The sequence below is a fragment of the Notothenia rossii genome (genome assembly GCF_949606895.1).
Source record: "Notothenia rossii genome assembly, chromosome: 11".
Taxonomy (NCBI): Eukaryota; Metazoa; Chordata; class Actinopteri; order Perciformes; family Nototheniidae; genus Notothenia; species Notothenia rossii.
The window spans coordinates 9,758,535-9,778,957 of record NC_136910.1 but is presented as its reverse complement, the minus strand read 5'-3'; the positions used below and the strand labels follow the sequence as shown (position 1 = coordinate 9,778,957).

At 40.4% G+C, this 20,423-nt stretch overlaps 3 protein-coding genes across 4 annotated transcripts; all 3 read left to right on the top strand.

Annotated features, from left to right (window-relative positions):
- Positions 1-1,362: 1,362 nt before the first annotated feature.
- Positions 1,363-2,550, top strand: cabp5a (calcium binding protein 5a; the record flags this gene model as incomplete). Its single annotated transcript, XM_079658465.1, has 6 exons — positions 1,363-1,410; positions 1,647-1,677; positions 1,790-1,933; positions 2,072-2,181; positions 2,291-2,438; positions 2,522-2,550. The coding sequence occupies 6 exons, from the start codon at positions 1,363-1,365 to the stop codon at positions 2,548-2,550; spliced, it is 510 nt and encodes a 169-aa protein (XP_079514591.1).
- Positions 2,551-7,295: 4,745 nt separating this feature from the next.
- On the top strand, positions 7,296-10,913 carry nif3l1 (NIF3 NGG1 interacting factor 3-like 1). Of its 2 annotated transcripts, none has more exons than XM_079656797.1 (7): positions 7,296-7,421; positions 7,778-8,346; positions 8,500-8,656; positions 9,555-9,678; positions 10,022-10,160; positions 10,445-10,528; positions 10,652-10,913. In XM_079656797.1, the coding sequence occupies exons 2-7, from the start codon at positions 7,788-7,790 to the stop codon at positions 10,834-10,836; spliced, it is 1,248 nt and encodes a 415-aa protein (XP_079512923.1). In that variant the 5' UTR covers positions 7,296-7,421; positions 7,778-7,787; the 3' UTR covers positions 10,837-10,913. The 2 variants fall into 2 exon arrangements, with proteins under 2 accessions (XP_079512923.1, XP_079512924.1); XM_079656798.1 differs by lacking the exon at positions 7,296-7,421 and adding an exon at positions 7,440-7,661.
- Positions 10,914-13,902: 2,989 nt separating this feature from the next.
- Positions 13,903-18,638, top strand: tbx6 (T-box transcription factor 6). Its single transcript, XM_079659644.1, has 8 exons — positions 13,903-14,437; positions 15,012-15,222; positions 15,335-15,602; positions 15,707-15,850; positions 16,344-16,414; positions 16,498-16,556; positions 16,659-16,935; positions 17,290-18,638. Exons 1-8 carry the CDS (start codon positions 14,368-14,370, stop codon positions 18,431-18,433), a joined length of 2,244 nt encoding a protein of 747 aa, XP_079515770.1. The 5' UTR covers positions 13,903-14,367; the 3' UTR covers positions 18,434-18,638.
- The last annotated feature ends 1,785 nt before the right edge of the window (positions 18,639-20,423 follow it).

Genomic DNA, 20,423 nt, shown 5'->3' with positions numbered 1-20,423 from the left:
TTAAACTTTCTCTTCCAAATATAAAGATTTGTTCCCTGTTTGTATATCTAGTCAATTAAAATCGCTAGTTTTATGATCATAAAAATCATAATCCACTCAGGCCACTCTCTGTGTTGTGCACTTTTAGCTGACACAGAAACACACAATAAAACCAAAACCTGTGTATCTTTCTGTTTTTTTGTTATCATTTACAAGCTGTAACACTTTACAATTTCTTATCCACATTAATGTTCTTCTACAAAATCTTTATTTTACTTCCCACGGCATTTTTTTTTGCATGTAATTAGTCCACATCTTTCAATAAACTCAATTCAATCATCATAAAGTTAATCTCAATTAGGACATGCATGCTATCATTTAGAAATATTCAACATTTCCAGAGAAAGAATCGCCTTTTAATAAATGGAAGAAATGTTCAGCATATAAAAACCTTTTAATGCATTTTAAACATGTATGTACTTATTTGTACCTTCAGGCAGAAACTCCAAATAACCTTTAAAATGTTCCACAACTTTCATACATAATCGGAATGATCAATTATTATTATTATTATTCAACTTTTAAAGTGTTACATCCGCCGTGTTGAACTGCAGTGAATTGGCTATACTGTTATACTTCACAGTAAACAAAGGGAACGGAAACTCTACGCCTAACCTCTGACCTGACAGTATCAATATCTTCTGTCATGCTCAGATGGCAGTGTGTTATTTACAATATAAAGTTTACGCTCTGCATCTCTTTAGGTCATGCATGAACCTGATGCCCACCCATCACACTGCTGGCTCCTCCCAGAGAGTACAACTGGATGCAGCCACACCCTCCAACTCCCTTATACAACCTCCCAGCATCCCGCAGCAGGGCACACAGGGTCTCCACACACTGAGAGAAAGGGCTGCCACCTGGACCACGATAAACAGAACCGATACTGAGAGGAAGATAACATAACAAGAGGAACACAGAAGGCTTGTTGCACCTTGGGTCGGCTGCTGGGTCTTGGATTAGGTGAAGCTATTGGCTGATGAACAGCAATCATCAAAAGAAGGTTTGTACCTGGTGTCACTTTTTTCCTTTTTCTTTGGCAGTTGATTTCCTGTAATTGGAATAGTATTTGCTTCTGTTCTTTTGATCAGAGAACACACACTCGTACCATTTTGAGAAAAGGGCTTTATGGAGTCAGACAGTGATAATACATTATGTCAATCCCTCTGAGGGAACACATCCCACTCAATCTATCCTAATCCTAATTTGTTGGCACTGACAAACACCAGCCAGCTGTGCTTCATCTGTCAGAAACTGTAAAAAAAAAAAAGGTCATATTCATAATTACAACTTCAAATTGTTTTTTTTGTGTCTTTTGCAGAAATGAGTTTAGGGGCCGCGTGCGTTTTCTTGCGAGGAGGGAAGAATATTGTAAGTACATTTCTAATGGTGTGATGAAAGGTCTTTAACCAAAAATAAAAAGATGAGAGAAACCGAAATTGAGCATGCTGATGCCAGTGCTCCACCAGCAATACACTTTAATCCGCAGTCTAATCTGTACACAGTTTAAATCTATTGTAATGTTCTGTATTGAACCAAAAAACATCAATTTTGTTAATTGAGTCTTACAAAAGACCAAACCAATTGCTTTTTCTCCCTTTGTGCAGACAAGACAGCTGGCTGAAGATGAGATTGAGGGTAAATACAATTTTCCTATTCTTCATATTCTCATGTTGGTAGATTAAACTCTTTGCATGTACCTCTAACTGACTATCAATCTGACTGGGTGGATTTCTCTCTGCTGCTACAGAGCTTCGGCAAGCATTCAATGAGTTTGATAAAGACAAGGATGGGCTGATCAGCTGTAAGGACCTGGGGAATCTGATGAGGACGATGGGCTACATGCCCACGGAGATGGAGCTGATCGAGTTGAGCCAAAATATCAACATGAACCGTGAGTCCCACTCCCCAAAGAGAAACATATCTAAAAAACGTTTTTCGGCTGTAAACTGATGAGAAATCTCCAGTTAGAGGATCATTTGCAACGATGATTAAGAAAAGTCCTGAATAGTTTCTTTGGATTTCCCTTCAGTTGGTGGCAAAGTGGACTTTGATGATTTTGTAGACCTGATGGCCCCGAAGCTTCTGGCAGAAACCTCCGGGATGATTGGGATGAAGGAGCTCAAAGACGCCTTTAAAGAGGTGAGAGTGAAACGTTTTCTTCACATGAACTTTCCCAATTCAATGACTGAAAGCTAGGGATAAATAGTGATCTCATTTTCTTTTATTCTTCTCTTGTTTCTATGGTCAGTTCGATACGGATGGAGATGGAGAGATCACAACGGAGGAGCTGCGGTCGGCCATGACCAAGCTGATGGGAGAGCACATGAGCCAGAAGGAGATAGACTCAATAGTAAAAGAAGCAGACGACAACGGAGATGGCACAGTAGACTTTGAAGGTAAGAAGTCTCAGGAAAATGGACTTCAATGATAGAGCAAATGTAATCACAATGATTATATAAACTCTTTTTCTCTGCTGCAGAGTTCGTCAGAATGATGTCCCACGAATGAGCAGCTGAAAGAAGAAGAAATGACCTTTGCACCTCTACGGACAAGCTTTAATACTAATGCTGTCGTTCTATAAAGCTCTTCAACAGATTAACTTCCTACATAAACACTAATGACATACACATTTGTAATTTGAATAAAGTGCTGCTAACAAAAGTGAAGCAATGTGAAGCTGTTCTCAGAGAGAATTTTACTGTCTATGCAACTATTGAAAGTGTTTATCAAACTAATAATGTTTTGCCTGATTATACCTATTTTATAAATCATTTTGGATCGTTTTGTTGAAATGGTTTGAATTTTTCAAATGTTTGTATTGTTAATTGAAGACTTTGATTGTTTATGAACTACTCTCACATCATTCTTATCACCAAAGCAATGTTATAATGAAAATGTAGATATAATAGTTATCATCTACTTAATAAGAAATCACTGTGTATAACAATTGTACATATCAAGTATTTAGCCTGGCCTTGTTGTTATGTTTTTAGAGTACAGTATTCATTTATGGATACAATCTAACAAGTAAAATCCTTGTCACAGATATCTTCCAGATCTCTAAATAAAACATCTAATGTAATCTTTTCCATTTTGTATATTTTGGTTTGAATGAATGCAACAGGCTTCATGTGTGAAACTGGAAAGGAAGCCAAGGACACTGCATGTATTATTCAGCATCATGTCTGCAAGAATTTTTATTTTAACTATTTGGTAAAAGGCTATAATTTGCCAAAATTGCCCAAAAAGTAAAAACACTAATTTGTGCATGACTTCCATAATAAATCAACATGCATAACAGCACAAAACTCAATGGTTATATAATCATTTGAAATAACAATCTATGGATTTCGTGTCCCAAAGCAGGGATTTGGAATACAAAAATATCAGCAATGCTGCTGCGCTGTGGGTAGATGAGGATTGAGCCATTTCTCTGCCGTGGCTTTGGAAGGACATCGGGATAAAGAGATTGTGTGACCACTGATTCGATAAGACCGACGCTCCAAAAACATCATAACTCTGACTTCCTGATTCGTGCAGAACAGATTTGTCGATATTAAGTGGAAAAAAATGTTGGGAAAATCTGCTTCTACCAGAATATAGCCTTTTGAAGAGCGCAGTCTGAGTCATTCTTGCAATTTGGCTGTTCTCAGTACTCATCTTTAGTGTTTGGGGAAATTTGTTTCAGTAAACATGCTTTATGGTGATGGTTAGAGACAACTTTTTAATATGATACTAATACTGATATTCAGTATCTGCCTAAACCAATCCGATAACGTATTTTTCCCTCTCTTATACAACCAAGCTGTTAACAATACATTTGCCCTTTGCTTAACCCCAGCCATTTAATAAACATAATACTCAAATGGTAAAACTAATATTTGATTTTCAGAAAACATACATAACCCACAACATGAGTCATTATTGAAAAACTGCTGCTTCCACTTTATTAAAACTTTTTCACGCACATGTGAAACATTGTGCAAAATTTGAGCATTTAGAATAACTTAAATAAAAAAGAAATGTGTAAAACTCTAGAAATATGCAAATCCGGTCCAATACTGGCCAAAATCAATGCATCGGCAATTACCACAATACCAATTAATCTAATCCGATAATACATTCCTTAAAACATCTGTCTATAACTGTCATTGGTTGTAGCAACATTTAGCATTTAGTTTTTTAGTTTTTTTTTAACCCTGGAATTGCATCAACTTTTGCACCAAATTGATTAAATAAAACATTATTTGAATCTTTATATTGTGCTGAACAATAAAAAGAAGCAGCATTTACGCATTCAAAAGTCCTGTTTTGGGTTATATTTCTTTAATTTAATTTAGTTCCCATGTGAGCTAGTGTTTTTAAAACATCTTCAGCAAAGTGCAGCCATAGAAATGTTTTATCTGACTGTGACGGACTGATTTGTTGTGGGTTTAGAGACATGTTGTGTGTTTGTGTGCATTACTGACCCAAATACCATAAAGAGTTCAGCGAGTGGATTCATCCTCATCAGATTCAAACTATCCTCTCATGTTCTATTAACAAAATTGAAAATGTTATTTTTAGTTAAAGTCAGCGGCAGAGGTTTTACTTGAGTAACATTTTGAATGCAGGACTTTTACTTTTAACAGAGTATTCCTACACTCTGGTACTTCAACAGCTTAGTTATTTAAGAGAGGGGGAAAAAGATGCTAAGGACTGATGTTGGCAGATATTCTTTTGGTTTAAACATGAAAAAGTGATATTTGGCCATCCCAAGTATGAACCTGGACAGCACCCAGGCAAAGTATCCTAACCATAGCATACTGTAGCAATTGTATTTGCACTAATACAGAGTTATTATATGGTCTGGAATAGCAGTTTGTGGTGAGCAAACACAAAAACTTACAATTTGACTAAAATCTGCCTCAGAATTTCCACAGAAATCACTCCCCGCCCTGATAGAGGACCTGCAACACAATACACCTCCAGTGAACTGACAGCACATCTGAGATTAAACACCTGTGGGGGATTTGGGGTTGTAGATGGGGACACTGTGCACCATCACAGATGTTTTTGTATGGCAAATTTGGCCAAACTTTAAATGGACGGACAGATGGGGAACAAGGGTTTACAGTACCAATTAAAAAAAGTGAAGCAATTCATGAAAAAACAGACCTAACTAAAGAAACACATCTGTCAGTTGTACTCCACAGATTGCATGCAAGGGGATAGAACTGTGGCAATATGCTTGAAAGATAAGTCACACATTGTCAGTTTTATGTCTCGTCAGTCAGACAGAAAGGAAGAATTAATATTGTTTCATGGTTTTATAATAAATGTATTGTAAGGGCGGGTGTTCCTAAAGAGGGTCCAACTCATCTGAGGGGTATCGTGCAAAGAGACGCCAACAAGGTCATAGTCAGAGTCAGATGATGTAATGCTCGCGTCCAGCCCTTTGCCCTCATCCTCCCTGATCCCTCTTACATCCAGCATCGACCTTTATCTCATAATCCACAATAATCTCTCTCTGTCGCTCTCTGAGTCTGAGGTAGCTACTCTGCCCAGCAGCAGCAGCAGCAGCAGCAGCAGCAGCAGCAGCAGCTGCAGCAGCTTGTCATGCACTTTTAATATGAAACACTATTTTAACCGTTTGCAATCGTCTCCCAACATTGATAACCCTACGCTCAACTTTGTTTGTTTGTGCAGATTTGTTTATTTCAATCTCAGTAATCTGAGTGTAGGCTGCCTGGAGGGTATCTGCTGCTGCACCACCTGTCCTGGAGTCCATCAAACTCTAGTCTTTTCCTGTTTGTATTAATCTGTGAACTTGTTTCGTAACATTACATATGATCAGTGTTACATCATACCAGCAGCTAAACTGCTTTACTTTAACATGTTTTTGAGCTGAACCAATTTACAAAACAAGATTTTCAAGTGAAATTGTCGGAAGTTTATAAAAATCGTTTTTAACTTTTTTAGAAATGTTAAAGATATAACGGGCTATGACGGACTGATTTATTGTGTTTGTGTGCATTACTTACCCAATTACATAAAGAGTTCTGCGAGTTAATTCAGATTTATCAGATTCAAACAATCCTCTCATGTTCTATTTACAAAATGTAGGGGCCGAGGTTTTACTTGAATAACATTTTGAATGCAGGACTTTTACTTGTAACAGAGTATTCTTACACTCTGGTAATTCTACTTTGACTCAAGTACAAGATCTGAGTACTTCCTCCCAGGGCCGTCCCTCCATACAGGCCCATCCTGCAGGCTGCATGGGGCCTCACATTGCACAGGGGGCCTCGCGCAGGGGGCCTCGCGCAGGAGGCCTCGGCTTATGAGCTTGGCTTTCAGCGCAGTTCTCAGCGCAGCATGTTTTGTCTTGACTATATTACAACTATATTATAATAAAATAATATAGTATTTATATTATTGAAGTGATTATGATGATTATTATTAGTAGTAGTAGAAGTAGTTTATTTGCATTAATTATATTTTAATCTTTTTGAGGCTAGTATTTGGCAGACAAATTCACCTGTAAACGCATACTGAACGACATACATGCACATTTACCATTTACCTCACTGTATAAAAAAGTAACTGTGTTGATAATAATAATAAACATGAATTATATTTGCAAAGTACTTTGTTTCCAAACATCTTTTTTCACTGCTGTCTGTGGCGGGGGGGGGGGGGGGGGGGGGGGGGGCACATCTCACAATGTCGCTTGGGGCCCCAAATTGGCCAGGAACGGCCTTCCTCCTCTGGTCAGGGGTCCAAAGCTTATAGCCTTCTGTCAATCCATACTCTCCACTACATTACTATTTGGAAACTCACATAAATCACTCTGAAAATTGTTCTACGAAAATGGAATCACATTTTACAAAAGATATAAAAGTAACATTGCTACAACATTTGGATTATTAGACAAAGCACCATAGGAACTGAGATACAATTATGTATCTTTCCTAAAAAGCAGAAAGACACACAGACTGTATAGTTGTTTAGTCGCTCTTTTTAGTCGTTACACATCTCTGTGAGTAGGCTATGTGTCTCTTTGCAGTTATTTTGTATTATATCAAAGTGGTTTTGTTGTCTTTGTATAATAGTTTGTCTCTTTGAGTGAACGTTTTATTTAGGTGAAAGCCAGGGGAGTTCCTGACATTTTAAATTCCTAATTTATCCACCTTGTGAATTTTAATCGTTTTTCCACCAGCAGTATGCTACTGCAATTACATATTTAGCTACTTGTAAATCATCTAGGGCCCGTCACTTTAAAAAACGGAAGCCGGACAGGGACATTCTGCTTCGCTCTCTGTCACTTCTGGAGAAATGTGTTCAGCAACAAGAGAGCGCTACTAGTCTCGTGGCGATAGAGTAAAAGGCAAGCGAAAGTACGATAAGTTCACTCTCACAGAAAGTTATATTTCTAGTGTATTTTTACTTATATCGGTGTGGACTGAGTGTGTATTAGTTGCTAATGTTAGCTTACTAGCTAGCCCTGCTGTTAGCTGCACGCTTCCCCAGCAGTCAGTGCCACTTATAGGTCATGTTAGACCCATAAATAAGGTTTGAAGTAGCGTCACTGCACTTTATTCATATAAAACAACCCTAAAGTTTGGGTTGCATGCCAGGTAATCGTCATACTCTTTGTCATTATTTTAGATATTGGACTAGCATTATAATTGTTGCTAACTAAACTCTTATTTACTTAGCTAGGACTTATATTCGTTATTTTCTGTCCACACAGGTCTCCACTAATGTTGACTGGATGTAGAAGCCCTTCTTGTAGATTTTTGTCACTCACCTATAGAAGACTTTGTACCAGGATCTCTCCATTTTCATCTCTCCGTCCACCAACTCACAGTCACAGCTTCTTTAGCCAACACACTTCAGTCCCCCCCTTATCTTCTCACTTGCCTCCCAACCGCTGCCTCTCTCTTTCTGCTCCCTGTCCCGGCCTGATGGAGCTGAAAGAGGTCCTGCAGGTGTTGGAGCAGCTCGCTCCTCTGTCTCTGGCCGAGTCCTGGGACAATGTGGGTCTCCTGGTGGAGCCCAGCAAACCCCGGCCTGTTGAAACTATCCTGCTGACCAACGACCTCACAGAAGCTGTCATGGATGAGGCCGAGGCCATGAGCTGTGACCTCATCATTTCATATCACCCCCCGTTGTTTCGGCCTTTCAAGCGTCTGGTTCAGAAAGATTGGAAGCAGCGATTGACCATCCGGGCTGTGGAGGCCAGGATGGCGATCTTCTCCCCTCACACTTCGTGGGACAGCGTTAAAGGAGGAGTGAACGACTGGCTGGCTGGGGGATTGGGTAATTATGTCATTTTGAGTTGAAAATGTGTCACACTTGCATATTTAATGAAGACATAGGCTAAAATGTTGTGACACCTTACACTGACCCACTCTTCTGACCCTCATCTTGTTGTCACCCTGGGTGTCTTATTCCGCCCTCTTTGCCTCTCAGGTAGCGGCCAGGTGTCCGTGCTAAGTCAGGCCCACGCAGCCGCCTCCCACAGCCACAAACTGGAGTTCACAGTCAAGAGTACAGAGGAACTAAACGCTGTGATGGAGGAACTGAAGGCTTGTGACAGTGACACAACTCTACAGCATTCAGCCGGCAGGTCCTGTACATGTTTGCATAGACCAAAGAAAAGTGTATAAATAACTAAATAAGCACCTCACATACTCACTTCAAAGGAATACTTCACCACTAAAATGATCAGTTGTATATATGTTTCTCACATGGATCAGACCGCGAATAAAGAATCAAAAACAGAACGTCTCACTGTTGAGGCATGTGAGAAAAGCTAATATTTTTTACATGGGGTTGGTAATAGTTAAAGAGATTACATTTTTTGTGTGTGAAATTATCCTTTAATTAAGGACCATCTTTCTAGTTTTGCATGTTTTCACTTTTAACCAAAACGTCTGTATAAAGACTTGTTTATTGTTCTGGGTTTGATATCAAAGCCTCTTGTGAATCCAATGCAGTTGTAGAGTTGACTTTCACACCCTTGATACGTTTAGATTTTAAAAAACAATCTACGTTCACCCAGGCCTTTTAGCACCGTTTCAGAAATGAACCCTATCCATACTAACAGTCTGAAAAAATTATTAAACATAACCAATCATGTAGACTGGGCATGCCTTTCTAAACAGGAAGCAGATTATCTACTCAAAAAAAACAAAGGAGTATTTTTGTACTATTATAAAAGCTTTTGTTGATAGCGTAAGATCTGCCTTTATCTTCTCCGACACACAGCCAGCGCCTTTACCAAAAGCTGGTTACATAACTTCTACATCAAAGTAAAGGCTATAAAGGAAGCACTCTGTTTGATTGCTTTTGTCCAGCTGATTGGGAGTTTTACAAAATAGTCAAAAGAACAGAAGCTTATGTTGATAAGAACATAGTCAGGGGCAAATTGAGGTATACAATTTTTTGAAAGTAATAGGTTTAAAAATGCAAAACCTATAAGTCCTTTTGGTGAATGACAGGTTGTTTGTCCTCACTATTTACAGACCAGACAACAGCTGGATCCATGTGAGCGTGACCTGCAGTGACTCAGCGCTGACCCCTAGTGTCCAGACTCTGTTACGACACAATGCTACCAGCCTGTCCTTCAGCATCCTCAAGTTAGAAAAGGTACAACACACACACACACACACACACACACACACACACACACACACACACACACACACACACACACACACACACACACACACACACACACACACACACACACACACACACACACACACACACACACACACACACACACACACACACACACACACAATAAACCAAGAAAACATTACTTTTATTCAGTACAAACCAATCAGGATAGAAAGAATACTACTTTAGGATGGAGACAAAGCTCTATCTTGATTATTTCGCAAAATAGTTTCGCAAAATAGTTGTGGATAGTTATGATGTGATATACATGCATAGTGTTTATTTCTTGTTCACCTTCCACTCCCTGCAGCCTCCTCTCCCGGGTCACGGCCAAGGACGACTTAGTGTTTTGGACGAGACGGTGACCGTTTCAGCAGCCATCCAGAAAATGAAGTCCCACCTGGGTTTGAGTCACCTCCGTTTGGCTCTGGGATCAGGACAGACACTAGGTAAATACCTCTCAGAAAGACAGGAGGTTATTGTGCTGGTGTTATTAGTTGGATAAACACGTAAAGTATGTTGAACACCCACCCATTAGGAGAGCCTCGGAGCTGTAGATGTTCTGAATGGCCTACAGTTTCTCTTTTTTTTTAAGTCTAAAGCCTGATTTAGGAATATCATAATAAGCTCTGCCAGAGATGTCAGCCTGGACTTGGCTTCTTTGGGGTTTAAAAGCTCAAACATTGAATAAAACCCTAAACGTGTCCTTGAATTGTATAATGGTATGTTTCAGAGTCCTCTGTGGGTACCGTGGCTGTGTGTGCTGGATCTGGAGCCTCAGTACTGGGCGGAGTCAAGGCAGACCTCTACATCACAGGTACATTTCAATAAAAATCTAATTTCAATGTCATTAAAAAAATGGTTTATAACTGATCAGTTTTACTGTCAATGTATTGGCTTGATTACGCCTGCTGATGTAATGATCATACACATTGTTCAGGTGAGATGTCCCACCACGAGGTTCTGGACGCCGTGGCGATGGGGACTAACGTCATCCTCAGTGACCATAGCAACAGTGAGCGGGGTTTCCTGGCGGTGTTCAGGGAGAAGCTGGCTGTTCGTCTTCCTGACAGTGTGACTGTGGTGGTGTCCAAGACAGACAGAGACCCTCTGGAGGTGGTCTGACCAGCGGGGAGCTACACTTGTTGTCTGTCGGATACATTTTCACTGTTTTGATCGGATAAAATAAAAGATATTACCAATTCACCTTCTCAGGCTGCACGATTTCAAAAATAAAAAACGATTATAGTGACTGATATTGCCGTAAGATTGACAATATTAGATAATAGTAATTCAATACTACTATGATAATAGTACAATATAGGATCTGTACCAACAATTTTATTTTTGATTAATTCTGTAGAAAACCGTTTGTAATGCTAGACTTCTCTGCAACACCACAATACTTCATTTAGAATAATTTCCTATCTTTTTCTATTTGTGAGATTCAAATAGGCGTGTGTGTGAAATGACTGCATTACATATATATTTTCCATGCAAACTGTTTGTCAAGCAACATCTAAGCTATCTAAAGAGTAATACATGTCCTCTGTGCCTCTTGTGCTTCCTATGGTACATGTTATTATGTATTTCTAGCACAATCTTAATAAAAATGGGTCCTTGCCTGTTGGATGAGACAAAATATGCACAGTGAAAGCAGATAAAGCGTGTAATCTGACAACGTGTTTTCTGCATGCAGAGGATTTATTTATGGACAATACACAGTATGTTTCAATCCCAATAATCTGTGACATCAAAAATCCCTCTTTGTTGTGGAGAGACGGCCACAGACTTCCCCTAAAAGCAACAGTGTGTGCACAGAGCAACACTAATCCTCGTCAGATTACAATGCTTGTTGCTCCATTGTAAACATGCTCGAGGAATTCAGACAACCCCCTGTCATGAAGGAAGTGTTCGAACAGCAGGAACATCTGAGCCAGCAATGAACATTTCAAAAAAAAAACGCCTCTGATGGTGTCCTTTCTTCCCCCGGTAACCTGACCTTTAGGCCTCAGTGAGCAAACAAAGGTGGATATCAAACCATTTAGCACATACATGTCGGGAGCAGGCCTAGGGTAATCCTTAATGCACTGTCAACAGCACACACCACCTGCCCCCCCACTCCAGTAATGGTACAAAAACAAAACAACTAACAATCCTCATCATGGCTTGTAACAGAGTCTGGTGGCTGACACACCTGTTAGTTCGTAAAAACATTAAGAGACGTCACACACACCTCGCTGCCCTCATCAAGGTAATGACCTTTCTCTCAGTGTGGCGTTCACACCTCCACTTCCCCTTCTAGCTTTTATCCCCTCCAACACACACACAGACACAAATGGAGAAGGAACACAACAACTACAACAACATTTATACTTCACTCCTGGAAACGGTCTCCAGCTGTCACTCTTTAAAGTTGTCTATGAGCAGGTAGATTTGCTCCTCAAAGCTTTTAAAGAAGATTTTCTTGCTTTTCCAAGTAGTTCAGATTAAGCCTTTATTTAAAAGCCTCTATGATCTGTTCCAAGAGTTCTCAAAAAGCCTCTCTGTCAGTCCTTGCATAATGAAGTCTCTGAGGAAGATTTGTTGTGATCTATGTTTCTTTAAGTTTTTCTTTTTAAGTTTTTCTTTAAGTTTTTTGGCCGGTAAAAAGCAGCCTACTATTTCATTTAGCTGGAGACATGTCAAATCCTACTCTACTAACAGGTTTCAATACATACAATGGTGTACTTCTAAAGCCACAAAGGTGCACTTTAATTTAGAGATTTCATTTAATGTTTCTCTACCCAATGACATTTCATTTGAAGAAAAAGTAACTATTAAGTTTCCTGAAGGTTTATGTTTGAATATGCAAATGAAGCATTATCTAAGGCCAACGTTTAGTGAATTTATGAGATATCTACGGACACAAATAGACTAATTGTAGTTCAATAAACACTTAAATGTGTATAGGATGTTTTCTTTCAACTAGTCTGAAAGACAACATGGTACAACAGTCAAACATCTCAAAAATTAAAAACGGTTTTGGCCTTCTTGGCCTTGCAGTCGAGTAATCTCACATTGTGGTATCACTGCATTTGCAAGTGAAGGATCTAAATACCCTACACAACAAACTAACGTCCTGCCTGGTACCAACAGAGGTTTGTCTGTGTGGTCCGCATTGTCTCCTTCACCTGAAACCCTGTCTGCACACCAACTTTTCTGTTATGTGACAGCATATTTTGCACTTGAATCAATTTGCACACAGTTATAATTTGAATACTCCAAGAAACGCTTTCGCAGAATCAGCTGTAATACCATGCTCTTACCTGAATTCAAACCTATTCGTACAAACTTCTACACACTCGTGTTTTTGTTGGGGACAAATTGCAGCCGTCGGCCAAACTGTCTACCTCTTCCACCTTCATTCAAGCCCGACTCCCTGCTGAGAAGAACTAACAGGCAGAGTGCTGAGAGGAAGAAACATGTCATCAAGCCATCAAACAGCCACAGGGGGGCTGCAGTGAAGCAGATTTATGTTTACACCTAAAAAAGGCATTTAAAGAAGGCAGCATTTCGAATAATTATTACAGAAAAACTTAAAAGTAAGACTACAAATTGCAGTTGTCTGTTTTAATATCACATGAACACATATATACACACATGTTTACCTCATATTCAATGCTGAATTAATGACTAAAGCATAGTATTTATATTTAAATGTATTGAACACACTGCTTCTGTAACAAAATAATTTCCCAAATTGGGATTAAGAATATAAGTATATATCTATTTATCTATATTGAAACATTTGCTATATGTATAACAGATTAATCAGAGCCAGTTGTTCATGACATGCAGTGGTGGAAGTATTCAGCTCCCTTTTAAAGCTAAACATCAACATCACAAAGTAAAAATACTCCGGTCAAAGTCCTCTAAAAGTACAGAAATATAGGAAAAAAAACGTTTAAAATGTAAACATTTAAAAGTATAAAAAACGACATATAATAAGTTGTTTATTTTTGTATAACATTAACGTAGTAGCCATATTTGAACGATACAGTTGGAGCAGAGCTGCTTTTGTTTCCTTCTTGTTGTAAAATACTTCAATGCAAAGTATCTACAGCAGTAAAAGAGTCGTAGTGAAGTAAATTGCACAATATTTGAATCTGAAATGTCGAGAAACATTTTTATAAAGTATTCAAAAATACAAATAACTCAAAACACTATTTAAGTTTAGGTATTTATTATACCTCTAGTGACACGCAATGACACACATCACATAAATGTTCCTCCAGACACTAAAGTAAACCCTAGATGTTGCGAATCACCTCTCTATATGACCGGGTTGTTTGTGTTTGTGGAGCAGGGACAGAAGGCGAGATGAGGGTGAAGTGTGGAGAGAGACAGGGAGGCAGAAGAAGAGCCATTTGGCCTCAAGTGTGAAGCTCCACACACCTATTTAACAGAGCAAGACACCGCTGTGGGCATTAGAAGCAAAGGAAGCAGAGGGATAAGAACCGATCTGAAGAACATAACTAAGAAGAGGTTTCCAGTACAAGAGGAGATTGACCCCAAGGGAACAGAGAAGGAGTCAGCAGGAGCTGAAGAGGGAAATGTTACTTTGAAGTAGCTGAAGAGGACGAGTAAAGAGACACACACACACAGACGAGGAAGATGCTGAGCATGGAGATGTACCCCAGTTTGACTCTGGGACCTCAGAGGATCGGAGACTGCTTTTACAGAGGTGAGGAAGAGTGTGTGTTTGTGTGTAAGGCAAAAAGAGAATGGACATTTAACCTTTTGAATACTTTCTGTCAAACTACATTAGCGCTAAATCAAGCTTATTAAGGTGTCACATTGAGGAAATAGGGAACATAGTCAATCTAATAAATGTGTGTTTTCAAGGAATTGACTAATGTGTTTATAATATGTTACAAATAAAAATGTTACACAGTTCAATTACAATTTTCTTTACATTTTAATCAGTTTCAGCGTAAATGTTTCTTCATCTTGATCTTTTTCAAAGTTATCTTGAATAATCTTCAATACAGGTTTGAGAATCATCACTGTTGAGGTTGTTTAAAACATTTGTTAGATAAGTAGTCACAGATGATCAAATTGAATAAGTTACATTGCTTGAATAAAATAATTAAAAAAGTTACATTCGTCTATTAATTCACTTTAAACACATTCAATACTATTCTGCTACCTTTTATATTTCAATTTCCAAGAATATTGTACAAATGATAAAACGCATATTTGCTTTATTTCAACCATTTATCTAAATGTTTATTTCCTGGATTTATGTGTTTCCACAGATCGGCCGGCTCCAGCTCACATGCCGATGTTTCCTCCCGCCGCCTGTGACATGGCGGCAAAAGCCCTGCCCCAAAGGATGCTGCCCCCTCCCCCGAATGACCCTACCACCAAAACCCCAAAAGATCAGGTGAAGATGGAGCTGGAGAACGCCTCTCTATGGAAACAGTTCACCACAGTTGGCACAGAGATGATCATCACCAAGAAGGGCAGGTGAGAGAACATCAATCTTTGACTCCTCCTCCTTTGTCTTTACTTTTACTACTCTTTTGAATTCTCCAATCTGTTTCTTAAATCTTAAATCTTTGTCCCCCCTTTCTCTTAGACGGATGTTCCCCGGGCTAAGGTTAAAGCTCTCTGGCCTGAACCCATCTCTCCGCTACCTCGTCCTCCTGGACATCGTCCCATTGGACAACTCCCGCTATCGCTTCCAGGGTGGAGCCTGGCAGGCTGTTGGCGGGGCCGAGGCCAGGCTGCCGGACCGGGTCTTCATCCACCCGGACTCACCTGCCACGGGCGCTCACTGGCAGAGCCGCACCATCTCCTTTCACCACGCCAAGCTCACCAACAACACACTGGACTCCCAGGGACACGTACGTATCAAAGACTGCACACACACAAACACACCACCCAATCTTTAAGGGTAGGTTTGTCTTCATGGTGCATTTTGAGTCAATTTCCTTTCTTCTATTTCCAGATTATTCTGCACTCGCTCCATCGCTACCAGCCCAGGATTCATGTGATTGAAGCCAGAGACGTGCTGAGGTGGGGCGGAGGGCAGCACTCCTTCGTTTTCCCTGAGACCCAGTTTCTCACAGTCACCGCCTACCAGAACAACAAGGTACCATTATACTACATTTATATAAAGGAAAGGGGAGAATATGAATATTCTATGCGCCAATATCTTAAGCAACAATATTCGTCAGAGCAAAATAAGAGATTAAATGCATCCAGTCTCCCATCTTTGTTACGGCCTGGCTCATAGGCTGCAACAAAGATGGGAGACTAGACAAGTTAAGTGTAACAAAAAGCATATTTATTTACAATACCACAAAAACCAAAGGTCTTCAAAGAAACCTAAACGTGGAAGTCAGTTATCAGTAATGATTGCGTGTCTATGGGTGTGTGAAAATGTGAGAGGGCAGTATGGATTGGCCTTTTATGTAGACGGCCCAGGTGTGGCTCAACAGGTTGATCACCTGAAACACAAACAAGAGCCAGGCAGCAGAACACAAAGACAGAGTCCTCTAGTGGAGTGGAGGGGGTCGTAACAGAAACAAAGAACCAAAAGCAGAAGTCCAGGGAAGGGAAACCAACTGTTTTCTTTTTTTCAGATCACAGAGCTGAAGATCAACTCCAACCCCTTCGCTAAAGGCTTCCGAGAGGATGGCATGAACAGCAAAAAGTAATTCACAGCAAATAGAAACACAGGGCACACCTTTGCATACACGATGTTGAGGATCTAAACTCATTTTTCCCTCCCTGCAGACAAAGAGACGCAAGACAGAAGCGCAAAATATGTGACGGGACAGAAACCTTGGATATTGGTAAGAAACCTTAATGATTCATTTGCTTATTATTCTAATATGACTATACTTACAATGCCATGGATTGCTTTTTACTAATAAACTTTATTTTGCCTCCCTTAGTGAACTGTGATCCATGCGACTCTACCGACCTTCAGCCACAGCAAATGACCTCGGGCACAGACCTGCAGGTCCTCGCTCTGGCCTCTCTGCCCCCCATGCCCAACCCCTCCTGTGGGTTCAGACCAGAGGAAGTCCCCTATCAAGCCTCACTGATCCAGGAGCAGCCGCTAGATCTCGGCCAGGCATTTATTGCCTCGCACATGTCCGATATCGGCATCTCCATGGCCGACGGGATGCAGGACATGCCGGGGAGTGAGGTGGCGAATTTGATTGAAGGGTAGGTGTACAGAGAGACAGAGGGATGTGTTCTTGTGTAGCGTTGCATTTTACAAATATTTCCATCATCGGTTCATATGCAGATCAATTTCTCAAAGTCCAGGGTCTTAAATTGCCTTGTTTTTCAATTATATTGAGATAAATATGATTTTCAATGCAGAACATCTCCATGTTTGAGATGCTTGAAACAGCATTTTTGCATCAAACATTAACTACAATTTTTATGTTCTATTTAATAACTTGGTTCTTACTTTCTCTGTTTGATTAAATTTGATTAACAAACATTTGATTAAATGTTACTAATATTGCAACAAATCTTGTTATTTCTAATATATGTTTTTATTTTCCTCTACAGATCAGACACACAGGCTTACACCTCCAACTTCCCTGCTGTTCAGGCCAACTCCTCTTTCCCTTTAGCTCCTCAGTCCTCCTTCCTCCCTGTTCCTGACTCATCAGATACATCCAATCTTCAGACTATCGACTACACCCCCATCCTCTCCTCATCCCCTACACTCTCCTCGTCCTCCTCCAACACTCCCTTGCTGCAGCAGACCACCTTCACCTTCCCCACGCCGCCTCCTTCTAACTCCTCCTCACCGGAGCCACTTCTTTCCTCCTCTCCCTCCTATCACACCATGCCTGAGACAATCAGCCCACACACACCTTCAGCAGACACCTCCTTTCATGCGCCACCTTGTCAGACAGGTCTGCAGGATCAGATATCAGCTCATTCTCTGCTCAGTGACCAGCCCCTGCAGGGAGACGCAATCTCCAGTGCAAGTCATTCTCCCATTGATCAAACGTCAGCTGTGTTTATCTATCCAAATAACCTTCCTGTAAATCCTGCTCCAGTTACCGCTCTCTCCAACTACAACCTCCCATTAGCCCCCAGTCTCCCATGCTCCCTTCCCACTCATGGTACATCTTTCCCCTTCCCTTCTGTCTCGCCACACATGCAATCATTTCCAAACATGTCTTCCAACCCTTCCCATCATGCCTTTAACTTCCAAAATCTTAGCCACCAAACCCAAGCCTTCCCTCCCTCATCTTTCCCTCATCCGTCATCCCTCCCTCACCCCCACCCTTCGTCATGCTTGGCTGTGCCCTCTTCTTTCCAGCAGTCTGTCTCTTCAGCTCCTTCAATGCCACCAACAGCCTATCCTCAAACACTGGCCAATCCCTCCAACTCCTCGTACCCTCAAGTTGATATTAGTGGTATCCCACAATTCAATCCTGCTGCCCACTACCGCCCGGAGATGGTACGGCACCACCCGTCTCTCCTGCCTCAGCTGGATCCATCACTTCCCTCCAATCTCCCCTCCTCCAATCCTCCCCAGTCGCTCTATTCTGCCTTCCCGTCATACCCTCTTCGGCTCTGTCAGGACCCCCACCCATCCCTTTCACTCCCGTTCAGGCATCTGTACAGACAACACCAGCATGTACACGCCCACCCCCAGGGGTCTTACCTGGATATGAGCACAAGAGCTGTGTATTAGTATAGAAGATTAACGGCTTGATAATGGCGCTTTTAGGGGGTTTAGCAATGTGTAGCATTAGTTTAAGTAGTCTAATGTATTGTTTGTGTGTGTGTGTTCACAGGAATTCAGCAGCGGAATGAAATTTAAGTTTGTATATATAGCTGTTGAACATTTTTTTATGAAATATCCATTCCAGTGTGAATAATAAAAAAAATGCCATGTCCACGACTTTTGTGATTCTATTTTTTCCACTGAAACACTAGACATGCTAAAAGTGAGCTAGCTAGCCAGGTTAGCTGTTTCTGATGTTTTTGCTAACTTACCTAACACAATGCTATTCTTTTTTAGTGTAAAAACTGTCAACATCTTTAGTCGTCGCCAATCTCAAGCCCTTCCTTTGACGTGTCTCTTTTTTACTTGGTGAAATAAAATACTTGAATGAATAGCCAGTTACCTCAGAGTCTTTTACCTGCTAGAGGACTGTGTTTCTTTAGCAAAGTTGCTATCTGCTAAAAATGCTGCTTCAGTTGAGCGGTCATCTTTGATAGCTATGATTAGGCCTACTTGGCACTTCTTTACATTTCTGCATCATATCCCAAGAGTGCCCAAACTTGTCTTCATAAGAATGATGATACTTATAATTTTTGGATAACTAGAAGTATTTTCATGCCAGGTTTGTTAGCAGTGTCAGCATAACACAGATCTGAGTGACAGGTGTGTGAAGTTGGAGGACTTTCTGTCAGGTCAGAGAAACTGTACCTGCTTTTTTGTGTCTTTTTGGAAATATGTAATTCTCAACCCCCCTCAGAAAATAATTGACCTCTCTGGGTGTTAGTTTCACTTTCCCCCCGGGTTTCTTAAAGAGTCCTTGATTTAATGCAGGCATTCACACAACCTTCATCAAAAATGTAGCATTCCTTATTTCAAAATCCCAAACGGATCACAGCATTAACTATTTTTCAATGTTAGAAATGTAATAATTTTAAATAAAAATGTATAATCATTAATGCTAAGAGTTGAATTCTTTAACTTGACCCACTTTAATTGCAATACCATCTGACTGCCTAATCAAAGCCTAGATTTTCCTTTTACAGACACATTTGTTCCAAAACTGTCAAAAAGAAATCCAGATCCTAGTAAAAAATTATTTCATACATGACCAAATTAGCTTTTAATTTGATTTTGGCTGTTTTCAAACCTTTACATACACAGTGTATCCGTCAAACTTAGGGAGCACTTGTGTGTTGATGCTAAGGGTCAACTTGATGTTTACTTAAATGTAGTCACTTATTAACCCGGTAGAAAGCCAAAAATGAAGAATATTTCCGTGGCACCTGCTTCGCTTTCCATCATTTACTGAGGGACTTTTCGAAAAGCTACTCAAAGGCGGGTAAGGTATTTATATTGACCTTTTCATTTTACAAATTATTGTCAATTTCAGATAGAGGGCTCTTTTGATTTCGCTTTGTTTTAAAAATGTATTCTCAGTAAATGTAACTATCATTAACTGTTAATTCACTGAATGATCTGAAAACACAGGCTCTGATAATGTCTCTCTGACACTAGTGTTCTTTGTACTTCTATTTAACACACACAAAAACCCTTCATATACAGCTTACTCAGGGAGCAGATATCACACAACAACATAGACACACAGCCCTTAATCATTAAAACATCACCTAAAGGCTGATTCAATAACATTAAAAAACCTACTCACTTTTCCAGGGATGATGATGTGCTCTCGCTTGCGTCCCTCACTCCCTCACCTCTTGTCGCTAAGGCTTCTGGCTACTACGGCCTCCAGGATGACGGTAGCGGTCAAGCAGCCCGACCGCCTCTCGGCGACTCTGGCCTTTGAGGATCCGAGTGCCTTCAGGGTGAAGAGTTTGGGAGAGCTGCTCCGAGCTCTGGGAATCTTCCACCTCTGCTCCTTCTCTGTGCTGGTCAACAACAGTGGGAAGGTAAGACGTGAGTTGCCATTGATCATTATTCGCACTGACAAATTAAT

What these genes read in the sequence shown, in the direction of transcription:
- tbx6 (XM_079659644.1), top strand. Translation starts at nt 14,368, where the DNA reads ATGCTGAGCATGGAGATGTACCCCAGTTTGACTCTGGGACCTCAGAGG. An exon ending in GACAGAAACCTTGGATATTG is followed by an intron (nt 16,557 to 16,658) that starts GTAAGAAACCTT and finishes TGCCTCCCTTAG; the next exon opens with TGAACTGTGATCCATGCGAC. An exon ending in GTGGCGAATTTGATTGAAGG is followed by an intron (nt 16,936 to 17,289) that starts GTAGGTGTACAG and finishes TTTCCTCTACAG; the next exon opens with ATCAGACACACAGGCTTACA.
- nif3l1 (XM_079656797.1), top strand. Translation starts at nt 7,788, where the DNA reads ATGTTGACTGGATGTAGAAGCCCTTCTTGTAGATTTTTGTCACTCACC. An exon ending in GCATCCTCAAGTTAGAAAAG is followed by an intron (nt 9,679 to 10,021) that starts GTACAACACACA and finishes CACTCCCTGCAG; the next exon opens with CCTCCTCTCCCGGGTCACGG. An exon ending in GGCAGACCTCTACATCACAG is followed by an intron (nt 10,529 to 10,651) that starts GTACATTTCAAT and finishes CACATTGTTCAG; the next exon opens with GTGAGATGTCCCACCACGAG.